Genomic DNA, 22751 nt, shown 5'->3' on the forward strand with positions numbered 1-22751 from the left:
CGGGCACAATCGAGGAAGGGAAATAGAACTTGGAGAGACGCGAGGTGGTGGTAGAGGGGAGCTCCGGGGGACGGCGGAGGAAGCCCTCGTGGTTTTGGTCAAGGGACCGAGCGGGGTCGTCGAGCGAAGATCCGGCCGAGAGAACCAACTTGGAGAGAGAGAGAGAGAGGGAGAGAGAGAGAGAGAGAGAGAGAGTCGAGAACTTGGAGGGAGAAATAGAGTCGTGGAATTTGGAGTGAGAAAGATGACCGACGGAGAGATAACAGGGAGATCGGACGGAGAGATAACGGAGGGATCCCTTTCCATTTCTTTTGAAAATTTTGAGCGGTGGGCCCTCAATGTGTCACGTGTTAGTTTATGAATGCTTTTCTATTAATCCACGTGGAGTATCTCATGCACGCAATATTTTCTCGACATGTTCACGTGGGTTGGGACTGAAACTTGGGTTCCAAGAGGGAAAAGTGATGATGTCGGCTAAAAAAAAACAAACAAGTGACATGGGGCGGCCGCAACTTGGGGTGGAAGGTTTCAGCCGAACAAAATAAAACTGGGGCCTACACATTTCAAATTTCACTCATAATTTTCGGTTGAAGAGAAATAAAAACGGGGCCCACAAGTCAAATTCAAACCTTAAATAATTTTGTCCTTTGTGAATAAAAACCAAGGGTAAATTGGTAATTTGACAAATGAACATTGGATGGTCATTTGGGTCGATCGACTGAGGGCAAAAATGGTATTCTCCATTTACGATTTGAACAAGGCTAAATTTACATATGAAATGTCTCGGCCCTATGAGTTAAAGTTTGACAATTCAAATTTGACTTTTTCTGACAGACGTCCCGAAACGACCAATCATCAACTTCTAAGTCTTCAAAATCAAATTTTACTTTCTATGCTGGAACTTATAATTTTTCTGGGAAAAGTATACTAGAAGTGCCATAATTTTTATATGACAGTGTTCACTTGAGTGCCATAACTTTTAAAACGTTCACTTAAGTGTCATAACTTTCAAAAATCGTTCACTTGAGTACCATGTTAACGTAGACGCCTGAAAAGCTAACGTAACAATCGGAAGCCGATGTGGCACACCGGAAAGCTGATGTGGCTAGCCGAAAAAATGACGTGGCTCACCGGAAAGATGACGTGGCACACCGAAAAAGTTATTGCAACACTCAAATGAACGATTTTGTTCCGACGTAGCACTCAAGTGAACGATTTTTGAAAGTTATGGCATTTAAGTGAACGTTTTGAAAATTATGGCACTCAAGTGAACGTTCTACACAAGTTATGACACTTCTAATGTACTTTTTCCAATTTTTCTTACAGACGTCAAAATTTCAGGATGTCACAGTAGGGCTCCTTATGCCTAGCATTTCCCTCAAGGTCATTCCGGGGGAAGACATTGTGAGTCGATCACAAGATTTGGCGCCTCCAAACCAAGCACTTAGATGAATCGGACGCTTAACATAAATAAACTTTAAAGAACATTAAGTGATATGTTTAAGGAATGCCTTTTCATGTATTAGGATGTCCAAAGATGCATAAACACATCAAATTGACGTAACTTGTTGGTTGGAATTCTATTGAGATTGCTCAAGTGAACGCTATGACTTGTGTACGGCGTTCACTTGATCCCCATCCGAGCATTACAAACGTTTCCAAAGCCATGCTTTGCTGGCCCTTCAAATCACTCAAGTGAACGCCGTACACAAGTTATGGTACTTCTAGTGTATATCCATTATACACCAAATTATTTTTATCACCACTACACAATCTATCAATCAAAACATACGAGATGTTTCATCGGAAAAACCACATCCAAACATGCATCTCGTTCAAAAGAAAATATTTTAGCAAAGCTGAGCCCCAAAAAAGGAGCCAAATAAAAACACAAAAGATTAGTGCACATTACACATTGACCATTAAGTCGGCATACGCAAATACCACAATAAAAGCACGGTCATACACAAATGTAATGTCAAATTAGGCCGGCCACTATTACACACCCATTTACCCAAAAGGCAACATCATTGTCTTTGCCCTTCTGAATCCACTAAAAAAGAAACACTAAGGTCCTGCCTATATCATATCTGAAGTCCTAGGAGTCCCAACTGAATTAAGGAAAGAACAAAAGAAACACCCCCATAACACCACCACCAGATTCAATCTCCTCCCATTCCAGGAGCAGCAGTCTAGGCACGCTCGCCGCGGATTCTTCGAGCAGGCTGAATATCCTTGGGCATGATGGTCACGCGCTTGGCGTGGATGGCACAGAGGTTGGTGTCCTCAAACAGTCCCACGAGGTAAGCCTCAGCTGCCTCCTGAAGGGCCAGTACAGCATGGCTCTGGAAACGCAGATCGGTCTGCAGCCAAGAACAAGCAAACACCAAATTTCAATTTTAAGGACCGAATTCTCCCCAGCGATTCATTGGGTAACAATCTTAGTGTAACAATCGGATGAGAGCAGGGACATCACCTTAAAGTCCTGGGCAATTTCACGGACGAGCCTCTGGAATGGGAGCTTCCCGATCAAAAGCTCAGTGCTCTTCTGGTACTTTTTTCTCATGTCGGTTGTGGAAGGGGCCTCCAACTTATGGCCTCCCATATTGGTTGTGAAAGGGGCTGGTGAGTTAGCTTTTGGGACGAGAGAGATTTATGTTTTTTTTAGTGGAAGTTTGTAACGGACTAGATCGACTCTTGAGATTACGGGACCGTGCGAAAGGCAAGGTGATCAATACTTGTAGAGAGATTGCGTGTGTAAGATCCGTTGTGGGACTATACTTTCGACATATGCGGCTGGCATTTTCCATAAAGATCTCATCGGATGCGATCCGCATCTAAGCATTAAAAATGCCACCATTCGAGGGAAATAGGATGTTTCAGATTTTTCTAGATAGCATTAAATCAAAGATCCTCTCGATAATTGCGATGCCAAATACCCAAAAATCAGGTTGGGAAAAAAAGAAAAATGATTTCCTGACAATGCCGTCAGCGGCGGTACAATCATAATCGTAGATTCATATATCATTGCCGCGTGTTTTTTACACAAAATAATTATTAATTAAGAGATCGTATGATCGATCTTGTCGGGCTAACAATCTATAAGGAAAAATGCGGTGCACCAACATCAACATAACACGGCCATGCAACATGACCACGTAGGCTTGGCCACATGCTATCATCATGCTCAGGGTCGTCGTGGCTGTTCGGGCAATTAGCATAGCCGGGGCCTCTCTGACACTACAGTGACTCCACATGGTCGGACGCGATACCTCATGCGTCTTTCCCTCGACAAATCGATTTATTTTCTCCCAGAGCCGAATCGTCATGTGGAGATATCTCAGTACGTACTGTGGCATGTTCAATTCAGACATAACATATATAATACAACTTCAAATCAGTTTTACCGAGATCAAACCGGAAGCAATCCAATAGAATTCCAATAGAAGGATGCAGTTGCGCTATGTCCTGCAAGATCTTTCCGAAATACCCGATTCACCCAAATCGAGTGGTCGGGCCACCCCTGCAATTGCCACGTGGCATTTGCGGGTTGGCCCACACCCGCTGCCGCAATTTTTCCCCTTCTTTTTTTTTTTTTTTTGAAGTTCATTCTCTTTCGACGGTCGACCTTGTTATTATCATCATAAAATTCATTGAACCCAGAAGCCGAGTCGTTATTCCTTTCTCGACTAGCATCATCCTGATGGTAAGCACAACGACCGCAGAGCAATTCAGAAGGTTGTCATTTTACGTTTGACGTCTATCATTGGCTTCTCAGGCAGCAAATTTTTTGAGATAACAAGATGCAAAGTGGTGTTACATGGGTGAAATGTGTACAAAGAGAACAGTTCTCAACGAACTTAAGCAAACCATCGTCACCACGTATCATGTTCAAGGGGGCCAAAGAAAAGATAAGCACATGATGCTCTGCAAAGCTTAGCCAAAACACAAACCCATGTCAAAACAGATCAAAACAAGGACCGCTTGAAAATTATGGCACTCAAGTGAACGCCGTACATAAGTTATGGTACTTCTAGTGTACTTTTTCCAATTTTTCTTACAAACGTCAAAATTTCAAGACGTCACAGTAGGGCTCCCTATGCCAAGCATTTCCCTCAAGGTCATTCCGGGGAAGACATTGTGAGTCGATCACAAGATTTGGCGCCTCCAAACCAAGCACTTAGATGAATCAGACGCTTAACATAAATAAACTTTAAAGAACATTAAGTGATATGTTTAAGGAATGCCTTTTCATGTATTAGGATGTCCAAAGATGCATAAACACATCAAATTGACATGAATATAGTATATTCATAAAGTTACTTGAGGCATGTTGAGGACCTTTAGGTCTGTTCAAACTGAGTGAAGAGATTCAATCTCCACACAACTTGCTCTTTTTATCATGAGCAGTGACTGATCAATCAAGATACAGAGTAGCATAATAAAATTCAATTAGCTCCGCATAAAATGTTCTGCTTCTCTGGGATATCGTTCACAAGTCGAGCACTTTCGAAGATCGGATTGAAAAAAAATATATGATCATTAATCAAGTATAGTAGAATCATCTGTGTTAGAATTCAATTAATTCTTTGGCATTACAAGGTCGGCAAGACGGCCCTCGCAGTTTCTGGCAAGTCTTGCCGTCGTCTCCACACTTCCGATTTCTCATATGTACCTGCATGCACCATGACCTGTGTAGAAAGAGCCCAAAATGGTATGAGTATAAATATTCTTGTTCACTTCTTCTGTCTTCAGCCACATTCCTTATTGTTCTCTATTTAGTTAATGAAAGATGGAGAATAATAGGGCACTCACTTGGGTTGACCGAGGTCAACACGCCAGTGCCGGAGAAATCGCAGTTGTACGCCTGGTGACCCTTGGTCTGGTAGAAAGAGTTCATGACGTAAGAAGCGTGGGCCCTGACATTGTTGGGCTCGAAGCATGGGCCACCGCCCTGAATGGGCCGGCAGTCGACACCGACGCTGCACACGTAGTCTATGTTGGCCTGCAACGCCTGATCGCTCACACCTTGCTTCGGCATGCACCACTGCTTGCCGCCGCCCCTGCGCGGCGCCCTCCTAGCCCTGCCCACGGGGGTCCTGGGCCTACCTCTCGCCCCGCGTTGTTGCTGTATGAAATAAGTATTTGGAAATTAGAAATGTCCTAGTAATGGTAGATTGGTTTTTTAAGAGAAAAGATTATGTAACTATTTTTAATCCACTGTGAGATTAATAACTTGTATGGGGCAAAAAAATTAAAAAACAAGTAACAAATAATGAAAAACTATTGTAGAATCCACTCCTTCAAGAATTTATGGCCTACAACATGATATTACTTTCACAGTCATCCAAAGATTGTTATACAAGCAAAGTCATTTTCTAATAAGGTGTATTAATGTTTTGTAGGTAACATGCAATTTGCAAGTTCTGACTTGTTATATCAGTTGCATGTCGTGACTCTATTCGTTGCCAAACTTTTTAAGTCATTTGAAAAGTCGAAATTATTAGATGAAAGTGTGATTTAAAGTTTGTAGACTTCTACGCATACAAAGACAAAACCTATGACTATGCCATGCAATTGTGCCATTCCACGTACCCTTTCACTACGCAAGATTTCGATCTTGTAGACCGGCGAGAAGTCTGGCCAGAACAACCCAAAGTTCCTCTCAGCGATCGGGCCCGGTTTTTGGTTCTCATTGAACAAGGCGAAGATGTAAGTTTCAATCCGGCGGTTCGGCATCAGGGGCGTCCCTCGGCGTGACGAGGCATGCCTCAACAGGTTCCCGTTGTACGACATTGCATTTGCGAGGGTCGGGGCAGGCTCACCAGGGCCGCCAAGGGAGGGCCACCCAGTCTCCGCCGCGACGATTGGCACGTCGCCGTAGCCTGTGGCTTTCATCGCCGAGTAGACAGCATCGAGCAGGCCGTCAAACATGTTGGTGTAGGTGATGCGGGTGAACTTGTCGTAGATGCCTCGGTTGGGCTTGAAGAGGGCGTAGTTATTCTTCTGAGGGGAGTAGCCGAAATAAGGGTAGGGATTGACAAGGAAGGCCGATTTGGTATCTCGGAGGAACTTGAGCATCGGCACGAGGATCCGGGTGTACGCGGGCCTGAACCGTCCTAGGCTCGGTGGCTCGGACACCTCGAGGATACCGAGGGAGTGGGCGGTCGATACCTGATCAGAGAACAAATGCAAGACATTAGTTATATCCTAACGTTGCATGGGAAGCAATAATGCATGGAAAAAAAAAAATCTGTCCACACAGGTATGAGAGACTCTCCAACCTGAATGCCCCTGAAACCGGCAAGAACAAGAGCATTGTGGAGGGTCCTCATGGCGGGAAGGAGGTTGATGACGAGGCGCTTATCCCCCCAGTGGAGAATCTCGTTCCCGACGAGGATGCGGATGATCCTGGTCTGAGGGTAGAACGGTGCGATGTTTATGGCGACCCATTGGCGGGCGAAGGCAAGCTGGGTGAGGGCTGGGATGTCGCCGTTCCCGGCTGTGACGGTCACAGCAATCCCGGTGTTGGCGAAGGCGCGCAGGATGTCCGGGTTGGTGTCGAAGATCTTGACCCGGTCGATGATGGTCTGGGTCTTTATGAAGTTGGCCACCTGGGCAGGGGGCGGGAGGTTGTTGCCGAGGGTGCCGTAGTTGATGCCGATGGCAGACGCAGCGGCGAGGAGGTGGAGGAGGGCGGCGGTTAGGAGGAGGAGGCGGCGGTGGGTGGCCATGATCGGGTGCCTTTTGGGGTTGGGGTTGCCAAGGAGAGGAGAGATGGGATTCTGGAGTATACATAGAGCGCCAAAGGACGGTGGGGAGACATTGGTGGTTGGTCAAAGTGGGGTCAAACCTGCTAATTATTGGTTGGTGGGATGTTCGTTTTCAACTTTTTTTTTTCTAGTTTAAAACTGTCGGACGGTCCTCAATTTTGATGGGTCGGAAATGAAATCAGACATTGGTCAACTCCATGACAAGGGAAAGTCAACGCAAGGCCTACTTTTCATTCTGTCCGTAGAAGAAAACCAGCAATTATAAGAGTCTGAAACATGATACGTAGAAGAGTAATGCTAGGAAGTTACAGTCTAGTCTTCATTACAAAATCATTCCCCCGAAACAGGATGACTTGTTCATCCGGTTGCCATGAAGTTTTATCAATGATTATGCTTGATTAAACAGAAACGGAAAAACCTTACTAGATCATAGCCAATCCTCTTGCGGGTTAAACCGTTAAACGAATACTATTCTGCTTAATATTTTGTTTATATTAGACTTCTCATGGTTTGTCGCATGCTATATTATTGCTAAACCATTAATATAAAAGGCAACATCATCGTATCCCCCGCTGCTATAACGCACTTCATGTGTACAAACATGAGCAACGTGCAATCGGAGACTAACTAATAAGTTGTGGTGAGATTAGCTAATCCACAAGTACAACAACTCAAACATGAGCAACGTGTAATCAGAGACGTGACATGGAATAATAGACGAATCTAATTCCCTCCATTATAGAATTCTCCTTCAATTATTATTACCGTTTACTTTAGTTTCTTAGAATTTTCTCGCATTTCACTTTTAGAAATTAAAAATTTACGTAATATTTTATCTCGCTCTTTAGACTATGACACTTCATTTGTCATTACGAAGTGTGCTATCACGATGCATTTGAAGTCTGTCACACGGCTAGCAACATATTCGTGTGGCTTCTTAGTTCTTGAAGAGCTCATATACGAATGCCGATGTGGGCATGATATTATCGCACAGTGTCAACCGTGAAGAGTTATTATTGTTGTTTTGGTCAAAATAACATTTCATTTAATTGCTCGAAATTCTAGAAAGAAACATTCTAGTTCAACTACAAACCAAGATAAATCTCAATCAACTCCAAAATAAAACAAACTCTTGTTGACACCTAAATTTTGACTAAACTTTTTTCAGTTGTTTATTCATAAAAATGAGAATTAAGTTTAGTACTCGCAAAAAAATAATTTATTTGTTTATGAGTAGCATATTTTATTTCCTTTGAGCATGCATTGCATTTACATATTCATTTGGATCGACGGTAGGCGACTTGAGCTTAATTTGATAGGCATTCTAACCTAAAATTCACAGGCAAATTTTTCTGGCAATTAGAAGCTTTTTGTTCCGATTTTTTAATGAGATTTGGGGCCTGTTTCTAATTTTAATTCAGTCCGTGTAGCTCATTTAAATGAATAAGGCTTTTAATTAATTACCTGATTAATTAGAGCCCGATTTGACCCCGAACTTGCGTGAATTGACACCATGAAAGAGCAATTCTCGGCTGGCCCATATCTTTTCCCCCATGGCCGAATTTTTTAAGTGTTTTGACCCGTTGGGACTCCTCAAAGTTCAAAAAAATTTTATCTAACGGCCAACGTCTAATCTTATCTCAACTAGGTCTCTTAATCTAACGGTTAGAATTAATTCCTACATTGACTAGGGTTAGGAAACCCTCTTTAACTTTAACGCTAGGGTTCGGGGTCGGTACAATTTACATTCAGGAGAATTCACGTAAAGAAAAGGGGAGAGAGAACCGAGAGCCATTTTTTTTTCGAGTCCCTTTGGTGTTCCTTGAAGCTTCCCTCCATGGTTCCTCCCCCCCCAAGTTTCGGCTGCTCCCTGGTCATAGCAAGTTGAGGCGGTGGTGGTGTTCCTGCTCCAGTCCGTTGTTATCAAACAAGAAGCCATCGCATGTCCCACAACTCCATGTGCTGAACTATAAGCCGCTACACTCTGTCACTATTGCCTAGCTGTTGGTCACCGTTTGTCCAAGACGAGATCCGCCCTGGTTTTGCTCCATGTGCTGAACTATAAGCCGCTACACTCTGTCACTGCTGCCCAGCTGTTGGTCACCGTTTGTCCAAGACGAGATCCGCCCTGGTTTTGCTCACCGTGCAGGTTTCGCTTCGCAGCGACTTGAGACTCATCTCAGCCGCTGTTTAGCCCCGGATTTCCCCGTGATTTGAAGTCGTTCCTGTCGCTATTTCACATAAAAAATTCTCTGCTGTTCGGGGTCCAAAACAGCCCCATTTCGGACGTTTTTACCAACTATTCAGTGCAGATTTGTTTGCTGTTTGGGGTTAATTTGTTCAGCGTTTTCAGAGTGATTTTTCTTGCTATTTGGTGTGGATTCAAGCTTGAGTTAGCTGCTGCAAAATCACTTCACCGAATCCCTTAGGTGCGTGTCGCTTCCCATTGGTCGGTCCGAGTTAGCTTTGTGCTCAAGTTTGGGGTCAATTCTCGAATTAGGCAATATTCTTATTTCATGATATTCCGAAAAATCTATATACATAATTTCGATGCTTGATTGATGAGATTGATTTTCGGATAGGCTAGTTCATATGTGGTAATTGCCGAGTTTGAGATCTGAATTATAAAATGAATCTCATGACTGTTATGCATATCTTTTGGCTTGTGGGTTATTGCGTATATCTTGAGGGCATTTTCTCGAATTTGCAGTATATCTCTAGATATTTGATTTGAATTTAAGATAATCTAAATCACAATCATATCTTAAAGTTATTATGCACATCTTTTGGAATATTCAAGATTATCTTGTTGTTTGAATTGGAACCTTTCAAAATTCTGATCATATCTTTTAGATTTGGATAATTATTTGAAAATTCCTTTCAAATCTCAAGAGATAATTTTTCGAGTTTAAAAGATATGTAATCCTTTGTGGATAGGGATTATCCCCTTTAAAATTCGGCACCTACTCCTAGTTGGCCGAAAATCATTTCTTTTTTTTTTTTTATACTATAGTATAAATCAAATATTTTTATAATCTACCTTGAACATAATGCATGCTCCCTTGTGCCTTAGTCCTCGGAATTTGTGCATTATGGATGACTATCTGACTTCACCCCCAAAGTATGAGGTCATCCGCACGATGAAAGTATGTACCCTATCCCATAACTTTGGAACTAGATAGACTAATTTCATTAATCATAAATTCACTATCCGACCCCACCCCAGGAGTACGACGTGAATAAATTACCTTCTAACCTCATCTCCACGGTACAAAGCAAATTCATCTAAAAATTTTGGATTTTAAAGGTGTATTATGCTCAACGTTTATTATATTTTTATTTGATTCATTTTTCATAAAAAAAATCATAAAAAAATCATCATGTCTTGACTTTAAATGAATTTTTTCGGAAATTATATCTCAAAGTGACTCTTTCAATTAATCAATTTGTGTTAATTGTCGGACCAATTTAAGGTAAAAACCGAAAATTCATAAAAAGAACAAGATATTCATTGCACACCATGTAGTTTGGTTATTTTACATTGTCATTCATATATTTTTCCATGTCATTCATGCATTGTTCTTTTATGTCATTCCTGCATTGTTTTTCATGTCATTTAGGCTAGAATAGTCTATTAAATTTTGACATGTTCATAGTACATTTTTGCCCATCATTCATGCCATGTCATATGTTTAGTTTTCATCTTTACATGTCATTTAGGATAGAAATTGCATGTTTTAATGGAATTCTATGTTTAAGATGATCTATATTTAATATATTAGGGTTTAGTCCAATTAAGCTCTAAAATATGCAAGATAAACATTGTTTTGACATAGTTCTATTTTAGGAAATAAATTCATCCGAAAAATAAAAAAAAAAATCGAACGATCTTGCATATTATATAATTTAGACTTCATATCGTATGTCATCTAAGTATATTTCACATTTTTCTTGCATTAAAACCCTTTTTTTAAAAGTCATCATGCATGGTCATTGCTCATATCATATATTTTCCGTCATGTCATCATATAGTTACACATTTTATAACTGCATTTCATGTCATTATTATTCATGTCATATAGTTGCATTTGCATTCATTTAATCAAGAAAACCCAAAAAAATTGCACCTTAATTCATTCATTGAAATCAATTGAATTTGCCAATCAAGAAAATTGTCACAAGAATGGTACCGAAAGGGTGTTAATTGAAAAATTAATATAATCAAGTTCTCGAACCTAAATCTCCGATTTGCAAAAAATAAAATATTCTCCCATACTTTATTTAGGTATCTAATTTACCTACCAAAAAAGATCAGTGGTGGCTCCAAAATTAAAAATCTTTTGATTAAAATCAAGTGAACCTAAGTTATAAATTGGTAGAGCTTGAGAGAGCTTGAACTAGGTTAGTTAATTCATTTAATTAATCTGGTAATCCATTAACCCGAAATTCACTCGAACTTTTAGGTCGCAACAACTCCAGATTATAAGAGAAATCATCATAATAAGGTTATAGGTTATTCGCTCAAAAATCACATGTATGACTTCTTCACATCAAAATCGGTAGCCGATCACAGTATCATTCTTCAATAATGAGCATATACCAAGATCTCCATCTATTGCTACGGCTTTGTCTTTTTTGCAAGGCGCATCTAGGTTTGGCGCTCCCAGCACCATCACCGAGCAGAGTAAAAAGGTTGAACGAGTATAGATTTGACGCTTATGAAAGTAAAACATTCACGAAACTCCTCCGATCTCCTTCAAATTTGGACTTGTTCATCATTTAAACCCAAGGATAACGAAACCTCGAAAACATTCAAGCAAAAAAACTCAAATCTAAACTAAATTGGGATAGAATTTTCTCAAAAATGGGATAGAGAAACTCCCAGATCTAGACTAAATCGAAAGAGAAATGCTCTTAAATGGGAGGAAAGCAAGAAAAGAAAATAGATAATCAAAACAGCCTACGAAAAAGGGGAAGGAAGTGAGAGATCTTAGCTCAAACCTTCCCCACCATAAAGGTTGAAGTTGAAAGGGTGGGAAAATAAGAGGGAGAAGAGAAAAAAAACTAGGGCGGCTCATTTGAAGAGTTTTCTTATTAACTTTTCAAGCAATTTGGAAAATTTTTTTTTTCATGACAAGAGAACTCTCTTTAATTAGTGCGTAATCATCTATTCGAATTCATAAGTATTTTATTAGCCTCATGAATCAAGTAAGATGCGGGTCAAAATTCGAACGGTCCAAACATGACCTTTTTTTCAAGCTCATGGTGTAGAGAATTAAATGTGCCTGCACCCAGTCCACACTTATAAATCCATTTTTGCATCACTACCTTAATCTCATATAGTTACAAAGGAAATTCTCCTTAATGATTATGGTTCTTTGAAAAAAAAAATTACCTATCTACTCGCTCTTCCCCTACTCCAACTTTTCTGCCGTCTTTTTTCCCCTCTTTTATGCATTTTTTCTTCTTCTATTTTTGGTCATCAGTGTTTTTCCTCTAATTCTTTCTTATCATATTCTGTTTTGCAAGCCACACTATGTGTGCATGTGTTGTGTATAGATTACGAAACTACGCTTCTTTTGTCATGTGTCTCCATCCCCAAGCCCCGAAAAGGTGGGGAATCGAACTTTCAATCTCTCCCTTCCCAAGTGGGAAGTGTGGCTACTAGATGGCTACTAGATTTTGGTAGTCAGTTGAAAATTATAGTTTTGTACGAAGTTAACAATCATCGACATGGTATAAAGCAGTATGGAAACACAAATTGATTTTGACATGAAAATGGAATATTTGTATTGCTGTTGATCCTATGTTAAAAATAACAGGTAACTATAATTTTTTGCATTTAATATTAATTTCTTCACGTGTCGTAATTTTTCAACATGATATAAAAATACACGAAAAATTCTAAATAAGAGTTTGAAGTGCCCTCATTTTCTCAAATAAGGGCCTAAAGTAGAAATTATTTTAAATAAGGGCATGAAGTGTCTTAATTGTTTCAAAGAAAGATCGGCCCCTTATCATCATTTTCTTCTTCTTCTTTTTCCCTTTTTCTTTCTTTCTTTCCTATTTTTTTCTTTCTTTTTTCTATTTTTCCCCCTCTTTGTGGCTCTCCGGCCACTGGCGTGGGCTGCCCTCGGCTCACTTGGGCGATGGCCCGCCATTGGTAAAGGAAGGCGAAAAAAAAAAAAGGAAAACAGAAAAAATGAGAAAACATAAAAGAAAAAAGAAAAAAAGTTAAATAAAGAAAATGCTCTTAATCATGCTCTTTTATGAAATAATGAAGGCACTTCAGACCTTTTTTGGAAATAAGGTTTACTTCAGACCTTTATTTAAGAAAATAAGTGCACTTCATGCTCTTATTAGGAATTTTCCTTAAAAATACATGGTCGACCTTGATTTCCACTAATGTTTTGGTCGAAATCATGTCGGCTAATATGTTGATCTAGTATCCCTCAAGTGATATTGTCCTTTAAAACTTATTAAGCCTGACAGCAGCAAATCATTTCCCCGGGGGCGGGGTGGGGTTGGGGTTTGATGTGTAAGTTATCAATTTAAATAAAAAAAAATTGATTATGTAACATTGGTGACTATTATGCTAACATTCTGTTTTTTGCCATAAAAAAAATCAATTAAAAAATATTTTGAGATTCACTCTTTTAAAAATTTGTGGCTCACAATACATTGTGATTCTCACGGTCACCCAAAGACTATTATGTTAGTAAAACTTTTTAAACAAATGGTGCCTCAAACACTTTTTTAGAGAGGGTAAAACTATTAGAAAAATGTTCGTTCAAGAAAAAAAAAAGAAATTGGACAATGTTTTCAAGAAATTATTTGTTTTTTATTTTCTAGATACTTACTAAAACAACTTCTATGATATAGCTAAAAATTTATTTAAAAAAAAAAGAATTGATTGAAATAACTATAGATGATATTATCCTCAACGTGCCGGTGGCAAAACTTTAACGCTAGTAAATGAGTCGTGGAAAATTCTGCTGTTCAACACGAATCACACGGCGTCCCGTTTTGCAAAGTTAAAGACGAAGGCAGAAAAAGAACAAAGAAAGCAACAGATAGGAGACCCTTGATCTGTGCTTTTTAGATGGGGATAGGGCTCATTGACTGGTCTAAGTGATAAATGGATGATCTGATCTTCATGAGATCAGTACTTCGGTTAACGTCAATTCCTGAATGACCCCGTTTTACGTTGCCTAGCTGCGACATAACTCGTGCAAAGAGATTTCTTGACTGCTAACATCTCGGTAAGGCGGTGATGAAGAGTACATCGATAATGGACCTTTGGATCACGGAAACTGCGGAGTAGTTATGGCACAAACTGGACCTTTCATGGCGGGTGTAAAACCCTTATGGTAACGTCCAAAAGAGTTGGCGAATGAAGGAAGGAACATCATCTATTTCCTTCACTGTGGTCCGGGGAATTGGGAACAGCAAGCTAAAGAGGCATCAACACCATCAGAGTCTGTGATCGGAATGAACCTTAAAGACGTTGTCATGGCCCAGCCGACATCGACAAATTGTCGTCGGAATTCATCATTTCTCCGTATCGCCAAGATCTTCATAGCCCCATCAATGGAAATCACAACTGTAAGGATCAGTGTGTTCTCTTGATTAGCAACGCAAGTGCATGTATCGAACAAGTAATAAAGTGATGAATAAAAGTATCGCTCCCACAGAGATTGTAAACAAATCAATCAAATTGCTTACTAAAGGTGAATAATTCTCAAATTTATCTAACCAATTAAAGATTCAATAACGCAATCAAAATTCTAAAGACAAATAAATTAACCAAGGAAGCAAACCAAAATCAAAAATAGAAATCACAAATATAAAGAAGCAAGAAACACTGGATTTCTATTAAGAATGAAAAAAACGTTAGAGCATCCAATTTCACTTAATCAATCATGATTAATTAACCAATCTCGTCATGCAATCAAATTGAATCCACAATGTGATGGTAGAACTTCCCAGTTTAAATCACTATCCTTGGTCCGGTATAGCAACCCACACTAACCCACACTTGGTCCAAGCGAATTTAAATAAATTCAAACGCATGAAGATCTATGAATGTTCCTGGATTCAATAAACCACTCTCGATTTACCTACTACCGAAACCATACAAACAACCTAAGGTATCTCTGTCCATGTGAATTCATGGCCATATATATCATAAAGCACTTGCACAGAATCTTCTTTCGGTCTCAAACATCCAACAAAAATCATTCAAGTGGTGATCAAGCGCTTAAAAGTTTTAAGAACGTGATATATAACTCACACATATGAATTCTAGAATTGCATAAATGAGTCTGAAAAATTAATCAATCATAGTTAAGCTACATAGTAGCTCTAATAAGAAGTTGTCTAGAACATAAAAAAATTAAACTAAAAATAATGACTATACTAATCATGACGAAGAACTCAAACAACTTCACTAAGAATAATTAAGGATTGACTTTTAATTCGCCTTATTCTTCTTCACTTGGCATACGGCATTGAAAGGAAGAATAAAAGCAAAACTGGTATGGAAAAAACTCTCCTCTCTCTCTCTCTCCTCTTGAAAATCACGTTTCTTTTTGCCTTATTCTTGTTTTCAAAAAAAGAAATCTGAATCACATCAAAATAGTATTGCAATAAAAAATTCTTCCCAAATATGATTTCTCCCAAAAATAAAACTCTAATTTAGCTTAAATTTTGAATTTCTCCCCAAGATATGCTTGATTCTCCTTGATTTCAAATTTGCATGACTGAAGATCGTATTACCAACTAAATCAATTAAAAATAAATAAAGTAGACATCAAATTCAATTAAAACTAAGCAAATATTAAGTCTAAAATAATAAATAAACTCTTTATAAAATAGATTTATCAATCAGTCAAGGACGGTTTTGTCTTCTTCTTTTTTTGAAGTCGTGGAGGGTTTGCTCGTTACAAAAATTCCAAGTGAGCTGAAAATGGAGAGAAGGAACTTTTCCATGTACTGACTCCCTCATTGGTGATCGTCTGTGCTCCAGCTACCACCGCCTCGGTTCTCGATTGGAATATCCTTGTCTCACCACGAACCTCCCACTGCCGGCATGCAGATCGATCTGCCCCGACCCGCCACCTTCATCCGCCACCTTCATGGCGCTTTTCCTCGCGGAACTCATATGACTATGCAATCGCTTGCCGAATCTCCCCGGTGCTCTATCATCCTCCGCATCACACGAAGAGTTTCTTGCGAAGAGTTTCTTGCGATACATCCAGTCGACATTCAACCTTTCGGATCAAGGCGGTGGGGCGAACTTGGCGTGATTAGCAAATGTTACCGCGAATTCGAATTTGAAACTCAAGATGCGAAGTTTTGCCGGACGTTCGGTTGTATGCTCCTCCATTCCCACTTCAGTGAAGGAAACTCAGCAGGCTATATCTTACCATAAAGAGAATCAGCAGCTAAAGCTACTACGCTAATCTTTTTTGTTTCCATAAATGGAAATCCATAAAATGTCGCAAAGAGTACGTAAAAACAAGCCAGGTTTTTGCCATGCCCACAAAATTAGAGAGGCGAGGATTACAAAAACTCAAAACAAAAAAGAAAAGGCGACATAACCTGAGAGAACCTTGAACTCTCCATAGAGCACTGCTGTTCTCTCCACCGGAAGAAAATTACACTATACGCCGACTTCAAAATGAAAGAGTCTCTCTATATTGCGGTGGAGCCTATCACGCCCACCATAGTGTATGAACCACCTTGACATTTTGGTCCACACTTATTTGCTATATGGGGAAAAAAAATTAAACGAAAAAAGCCGCAATATATTTTCTCTCTCAAGAATGAAAACCACACAAAGTCCCTGGTCAAGCCGTCAACGAGTCCTGAACAGGGAGTGCCACCGCCGATCGACCTTCAGCCTCCGGTTCTTATTGTTGCCACTTTTGGGCTTCAACAGCCGGTCTGCTTCCATCTGAGACACTAGAGCCAACTGCAACCGCTTTAAATGTCCGCTGCACTGCTTGTGCTCCGACAGGCTCCTGCCGATACCGCTCTGCTTCTCGGCATCGAACTGTCTCTGGTAGGGCGAGTGCCACTTCGCTTGTAAGTATGCCAAAGATCTCCACGGAGGGAGTGGCATAGAGTTTTGTTTCAGCGAAAACCTACCAGCTTCAGCCATCACTTGAAGAAACTGACTCAGCCTGCCCAAGGAGCCCACATAAATCACGGGAAGTAACTTCAATATTCTGTCGTATGACTCAACAGCTCTAGCAATCTCAAAGTGGCTCTGGAAGTCGATATCTATGATCAATCGATCAGAGTTTCCGGAGCCGGTATGATTAACCACATCAATGTATTCATGATCACCTGCATCATATATCGTGTGACATAAGACAATGCTGAAACAGTTGCATACAATGCAAAAGAAACAGTTGGCAACACAAAGTAAATGGATTGGCAAATGCATTGAAGAGCAGAGAAAGATCAATTAACTACCTCCAGGAACCTTGCCACCACCCTGCCATCTTGATGAACAAACTGCTGCATCATATCCCGAGTGTCTCAATAGTTGAACCAGAGAAAATCTAATGCAGCTAGCGTTACACGGTCCTGACTTGACAAACTGAAGGTCTATCTCATTGATCGAGAGCACAAGTGAATGGACCACTGATTGCAAGTCACTCTCATACTGATCCAAGTTGCACTTAGAGAACTGTGACAAAAAGGCATATTGGCATAACGTGAGAATCAACTCAAAACCATTTCGACTTTTTATGGTATAGGAAAACACCAAAAAAGCAAAAATAACAACAGATCAAACAGTAAGAAAGGAAAAATCTATCTTGCAAGTTAAACCAGTCTCATGCCCCTTGCTCTCGGATGGACTAAGATCTATCTATCTTATATGTCCTTCCCAATTGCAAAACAGTTCTGTGACTTGCACAAAGAACTTCGATCCGAATGGCAAATCAGATCTTCTCATTCCCTAAGGACCAAAATTTTCTTGATTATCTTAGAAGGTGATTAAGATGGTCTTCAATATGTACACAAGTTCCAGGTCAAGGTGACTCATATTTCATCTAATTAGAATGTGACCCACAGTGCTATTAACAGATACTTCATTTCCAACTAAAACAATATGACACCACCTAAGAATATAGCTAATCCACCATGGTCGGCTCTCAGCCTATGGCGGCTCCAATGCAGCTTATTCCATTTCCATCTGTCCTACTCATTCCATCTACAAAATTCACAATAACCCAACACCATAACACATCGACTTTCTGGCGATCTGATCCTCTTCCATTAATTGGTTCTAGTATAGTTTCTGTCCAGGTCTGAATTGATCATCCTCATCCGCACACTCTCCATGCATGCTACCGATAGCATTTAATTTTGACTAGAGAACCTTTGAGGAGAAAGAAATTATTTAAAGGGTAACTTTTTTTTTGGTAAGAATTTAAAGGGTAACTTAATATCACTGATCTCTAACAAATTCCATATTCATTTATTTCATGACTGAAACTATTCATCTCCGAACTTCTATGAAAGGAGAAATTTTGTGTTTTGTATGGACTGTTCAGTTTCCATGTCCATAACCTAATAAGTATCAAATAAAAAAAGAATAGTCTAGTCATCTCCATTCATTTATAACTTCCATAGTAATGACTTTCCATTTTTTTAGTTGCCAAAAACACTCAGTATACCAAGCAAGCCACGCACCATCAGGCCATAAAATAAATATCCATTCCAGCAAATTGATGTAGGACAGCACTGGTAATGGCAGTCTCACGAAAACATGTTGAAAAACAGCTGACAACTGATTCAAATACCCACAGAAGTTATAACTTCCATTGGTTAATCAACTGTGACTCAAGAAAATAAAGCTGGACAGTAACATGAGGTTATTTAAGGTAAAGTAAAGTTTATAGTGGCACTTCGCAATCTGCAACAGAACTATCGATTATACTTCTCATGGGAGTACCAGGCACAGATAGCGAAATCGTCTGACTCAAGGTGCCAAAGGAAAGCTAGCAAAAATCCCATTCACATAAAAATCATTGTCTAAGAAACCTAAGGTCCTTACAAGATCAAACAATTGTATTCAGAGGCAATTACAATTCATCCCATGGCACCAAAACACAAATCACAGATATTCAACACCATACAAACTCTGTATTCACTATATCCTAGCATACCAGCAATTTCCATATCAATCATAAGGACACCCAACAAAATGGCAAGCGCAAAAGGGCTCGAGAAGTATGATTGCCACCCTAGTTTTCCCCAAGGACCACCCCAGACAAATAACACAGGACACATAAACTGCAAAAAATCAACTTTATTACAAACCACACCAATTCACCCACTTTCCATGAGAGAAGCAGAGCTTAACTATCCTTCCCACGATCAACCTAATAGCCAAAGTTGACAGGTAATTCCTCCAAGTAATGAAAATTCGTGCATCAAAGTTTACCAAGGGCCTGTATGAAATCACTTTAGAATTTCTATTTATCTGCCAAAAGTCCATCCGGCAGAGAAATGTGTGTTTGATAAAAATATGATCAAAGTAGAAATCCGTTTGGTAAAAAATTTGACTTCTAATGGGATTTTTCACTTTTGGCAAGATTTTTCACTTCTAATAAGATTTTTGGCCAATTTTGAAAAGTAAAAAATTTTTACTTCTCGGCTCCAGAATCACTTCTTGGACCACACCCGCCTCCGCCGACCATCGTTCTTTGTGATCGCCGGTGCCGACCACAACCGCCGTGGCCGCCGGCCACCGCCGCCGACCACCGCCGCCACAACCGCCAACCGCCGACCACCGCCACCGCAGCCGCCTGCTGCCGCGCTGCACCGGCGCCGCCGTCGACTATCGTCATCGAAATTTTTTTTAATAATGTTTCAAAAATAGAAATTTTCAACTGTTACCAAACGAATTTTTTCGATCAGAAGTCAATCTGAAGCAGAAGTAGAAAAATCAACTTCTACTTTTGAGGAAAAGTAGAAAAATCAATTTCGACCAGGAAGTTGATTTCTTGGAGAGAAGTGTTACCATGCGCGCCCCAATTGGCTCCATTCTTTTCTTTCTCGTTCTACTATTTCCCTTAATTGCTACAGAAGTAACTGAACCGTAGAAAAGCCGTAGGCTTGACAAGTTGAAATTCCTTCTGAGATTTCTATATCAACTATAACTACCAAATTCGAACTTGCAAAAAACAAAAGAAAAAGAAAAAGAAAACTTTACCCGTTAGCAACAATAAATACACACAAATAAGGTAAAATCCAAACGCTCAAACACGAAAGAGACCGACAATTAAGCAGGACTTACGGTGATGTTGTCAGCGAGTTGAGCGAGATCGCAAAGCCCCGAGTCACTGTCGCTGCTGCACCACGACTCGGCTCCACCGCTCGCTCCGTTCTCCAGGAACTCGCTCACCATCACCGCCAGGTCGTGCTCGCTCTCATGGCTAAAACCTCCTCCGAGTTCCCCAATTTTCTTCGACAGAAAATTCTCCGTGATGGGCGTGCACACCGTGCAATCCATGACACACGGAGTCGCAAGGCGATTCAACTAGCTTCAATATCCCTCGCCTTCCGACCACCGTCAGAAAATCCCCAAGGAATTCATATTGACGCTCCAAAAAGATCCCACAAAACCCTACAGAAGCCAATCGATTGAAAGACGGACTCACGCCAATCCAGCTATGCGGAGCTCAATTCGACAGCGGAGACCAACAAAACGTCCCCCAAAAAAAAAAAAAAACCACGCTGAAGGGGGAAATCCTCGGGAAAAACCCTAGGCAAGCGATCGATTTTGGAACGAATTCCGCCAAATTCAGCCAAGCGACCTCTACGTTAAAGAAAACAGAAAATTTTCCGATTGCGGATTCTGAAACTCAAATTCTTTCGCCCTTATTCAGCTTCAAATTCAGGAAAAGTAGACACCGACTGATATGATTCTCGAGTTCTCTTTTCTGGAATTCCCTTCTCGTCGATTTCGTCTCGACGGAATGCAAATTCGATTTCTAGTTCGACCGATCGAGAGAGAGAGAGACTATTTCTTCTTCTTTTCTCGAATGTGAAAAGCCACGGCAATGGACGCAGCTAATATAAGGGGTTTTTTTTGTGTGTTTGTGTTGGGGTGGAGGGTGTAATGACGGTTCTGCCCTCGAGGTCCATCGTCAAGCGAGTTTTTGGATAAGGCGACCCGATTCGTCTTTGAATTCGGACCCCAGTTTCGGACAGGTTCGTTACGAGGTTTAATTCAAATTCGCGAGTTAGTTTTCGGAATGGATTTTAAATCCCGGTTGTGTCGGGAGCATATGCGAGAGGCGACAAGATTATTCCGGTGAAAACCTAGAAACGGTCAAAAAACGATTCTAGACGGATTGTCCCACGCACCGCATATAAAACTCGCGTCGTTGCCTTCTAACCGAATCACAAATAAGCATGGCAACCAACCGTGTCATTCGTGACGAACCGAAAACAAAATCGGATGAATCGAAAGCTGTTAATATATATCGAGCCATCGAATCGGCTCGACTAAATAATCGGAACCGTATCGAGCCATCGAATCGGATCGACTAAATAATCGGAACCGCATGTGACGTACTAATTAAAAGCAAACATGTGCAAGATCGCTGAACACGTTGAAACGAACAACACCCCCAAAATATAACTATGGAAAATACCGATTTGCTAATTAAAATTGCATCCCGAGAATATATGATATCCTTTAGAACGGCCCATTTAAGATATACTCGGAAAAAAAGTACTTTTTTTTTTTTGCCAATCTTTCAATTTTTGTGCGACACGTGGCAACATTAGTTTCAAAATAATCGAATTTCACCCATTGGGATTTGGGAGTGACAACTTGACGAAAGGGAGCGATGGATCATTTCATTGCCCTTTCTTTGCAAAACGTTGGTGGCAAGATAGTCAATATGAGAGTGGATGGGGGCATAAGCGTAATTTCAAGGGCCAATGTAAAATCTTGGGGACCAAGTCAGAGGGGGAGGAGCTAACTTGATTGGAAAGGTAGGGCTGGGAAAGTGACGTTCACCACATTGGACGCTTCATGTGACGTCACCCATTTATTGGTCATTATTGAATTGAATGAATATAATAATCGGCAGTGTTTCTTTTACCGCTAAAATAATTTGACTTCAATTTCGTCCTGTAGTCATCATCATTTCCCCCTCCTTTGAGAACAAAAAAAAAAAAAATTCTACCCTTCGTTCTTATATTAATTTCGCTCTTTTTTTAAAAAATCAAGTCTCCATACTTTTAATTTGTTAGAATAATTGGACCAAAACAAAGTTATTAGAATAAGACTTTATATTTCCATAAATTCTCTCGCTCGCGTCCCTCCGGCATTGAATCCAGCTAAATTATCGGACGGCACGTAATTATCGGACGGCACGTGATGTGCATAAGATTTTTCTTCAAATCGCGAGCCGATGTTGTATGAACTAACTCGACTTTTTCCATGCACGCCCACCCCGGCATCCATAAATTTTATGCGCGTCATATTTTGCATGGTTTCGACAATCAGGTCGGAATGGATTTGGTCGAATTTGGTGACGGGTGGAGTTGATTTTGAAATTTGCAAGAGTGGAAAGATTCAAATACACAAATTAAAAGTATAGAGACTTGATTAGAAAAAAATGTGAAAGGAACCAAAAGTAGAATTTTTCCTTAAAAAGATGATTTTGTTTTGTAACACCCCAATGAAAATAGTTAGTCGGTTTCAAGGCGCTATCCTTCCCGTGTCACGTGTATTTAGAACATTTAAAATGAAAATATTTTCTCATTTAGGATGCATATGTTTTGCATAGAATGAATGATTTTGACAATTATCAATTATATCACTTATAAAAATAATTGAACGAGAAATGTCTTTTATCATTCATAAAAATATTCAAACATAAAATATTATTGATCATCTAAATTAATTAGTTTTTTCGAAATAAAGAATTTAGACAAGTG

General features: G+C 40.0%; 3 protein-coding genes across 3 annotated transcripts; all 3 read right to left on the minus strand.

Moving 5' to 3' along the window:
* Positions 1 to 1883: 1883 nt before the first annotated feature.
* On the minus strand, positions 1884 to 2605 carry LOC125316307 (histone H3.3-like). Its single transcript, XM_048284321.1, has 2 exons — positions 2477 to 2605; positions 1884 to 2363 (listed from the first exon to the last, which is right to left on the minus strand). The coding sequence occupies exons 1-2, from the start codon at positions 2603 to 2605 to the stop codon at positions 2193 to 2195; spliced, it is 300 nt and encodes a 99-aa protein (XP_048140278.1). The 3' UTR covers positions 1884 to 2192.
* A 1986-nt stretch (positions 2606 to 4591) lies between these two features.
* Positions 4592 to 6734, minus strand: LOC115728013 (glucan endo-1,3-beta-glucosidase). Its single transcript, XM_030658341.2, has 4 exons — positions 6285 to 6734; positions 5596 to 6174; positions 4816 to 5128; positions 4592 to 4691 (listed from the first exon to the last, which is right to left on the minus strand). Exons 1-4 carry the CDS (start codon positions 6732 to 6734, stop codon positions 4666 to 4668), a joined length of 1368 nt encoding a protein of 455 aa, XP_030514201.2. The 3' UTR covers positions 4592 to 4665.
* A 9512-nt stretch (positions 6735 to 16246) lies between these two features.
* LOC115728005 lies at positions 16247 to 20837 on the minus strand. The gene is made up of 3 exons (XM_030658333.2): positions 20092 to 20837; positions 17256 to 17472; positions 16247 to 17126 (listed from the first exon to the last, which is right to left on the minus strand). The coding sequence occupies exons 1-3, from the start codon at positions 20305 to 20307 to the stop codon at positions 16633 to 16635; spliced, it is 927 nt and encodes a 308-aa protein (XP_030514193.1). The 5' UTR covers positions 20308 to 20837; the 3' UTR covers positions 16247 to 16632.
* Between the last annotated feature and the right edge of the window lie 1914 nt (positions 20838 to 22751).

Source organism: Rhodamnia argentea, chromosome 8 (assembly GCF_020921035.1).
Source record: "Rhodamnia argentea isolate NSW1041297 chromosome 8, ASM2092103v1, whole genome shotgun sequence".
Lineage (NCBI taxonomy): Eukaryota > Viridiplantae > Streptophyta > Magnoliopsida > Myrtales > Myrtaceae > Rhodamnia > Rhodamnia argentea.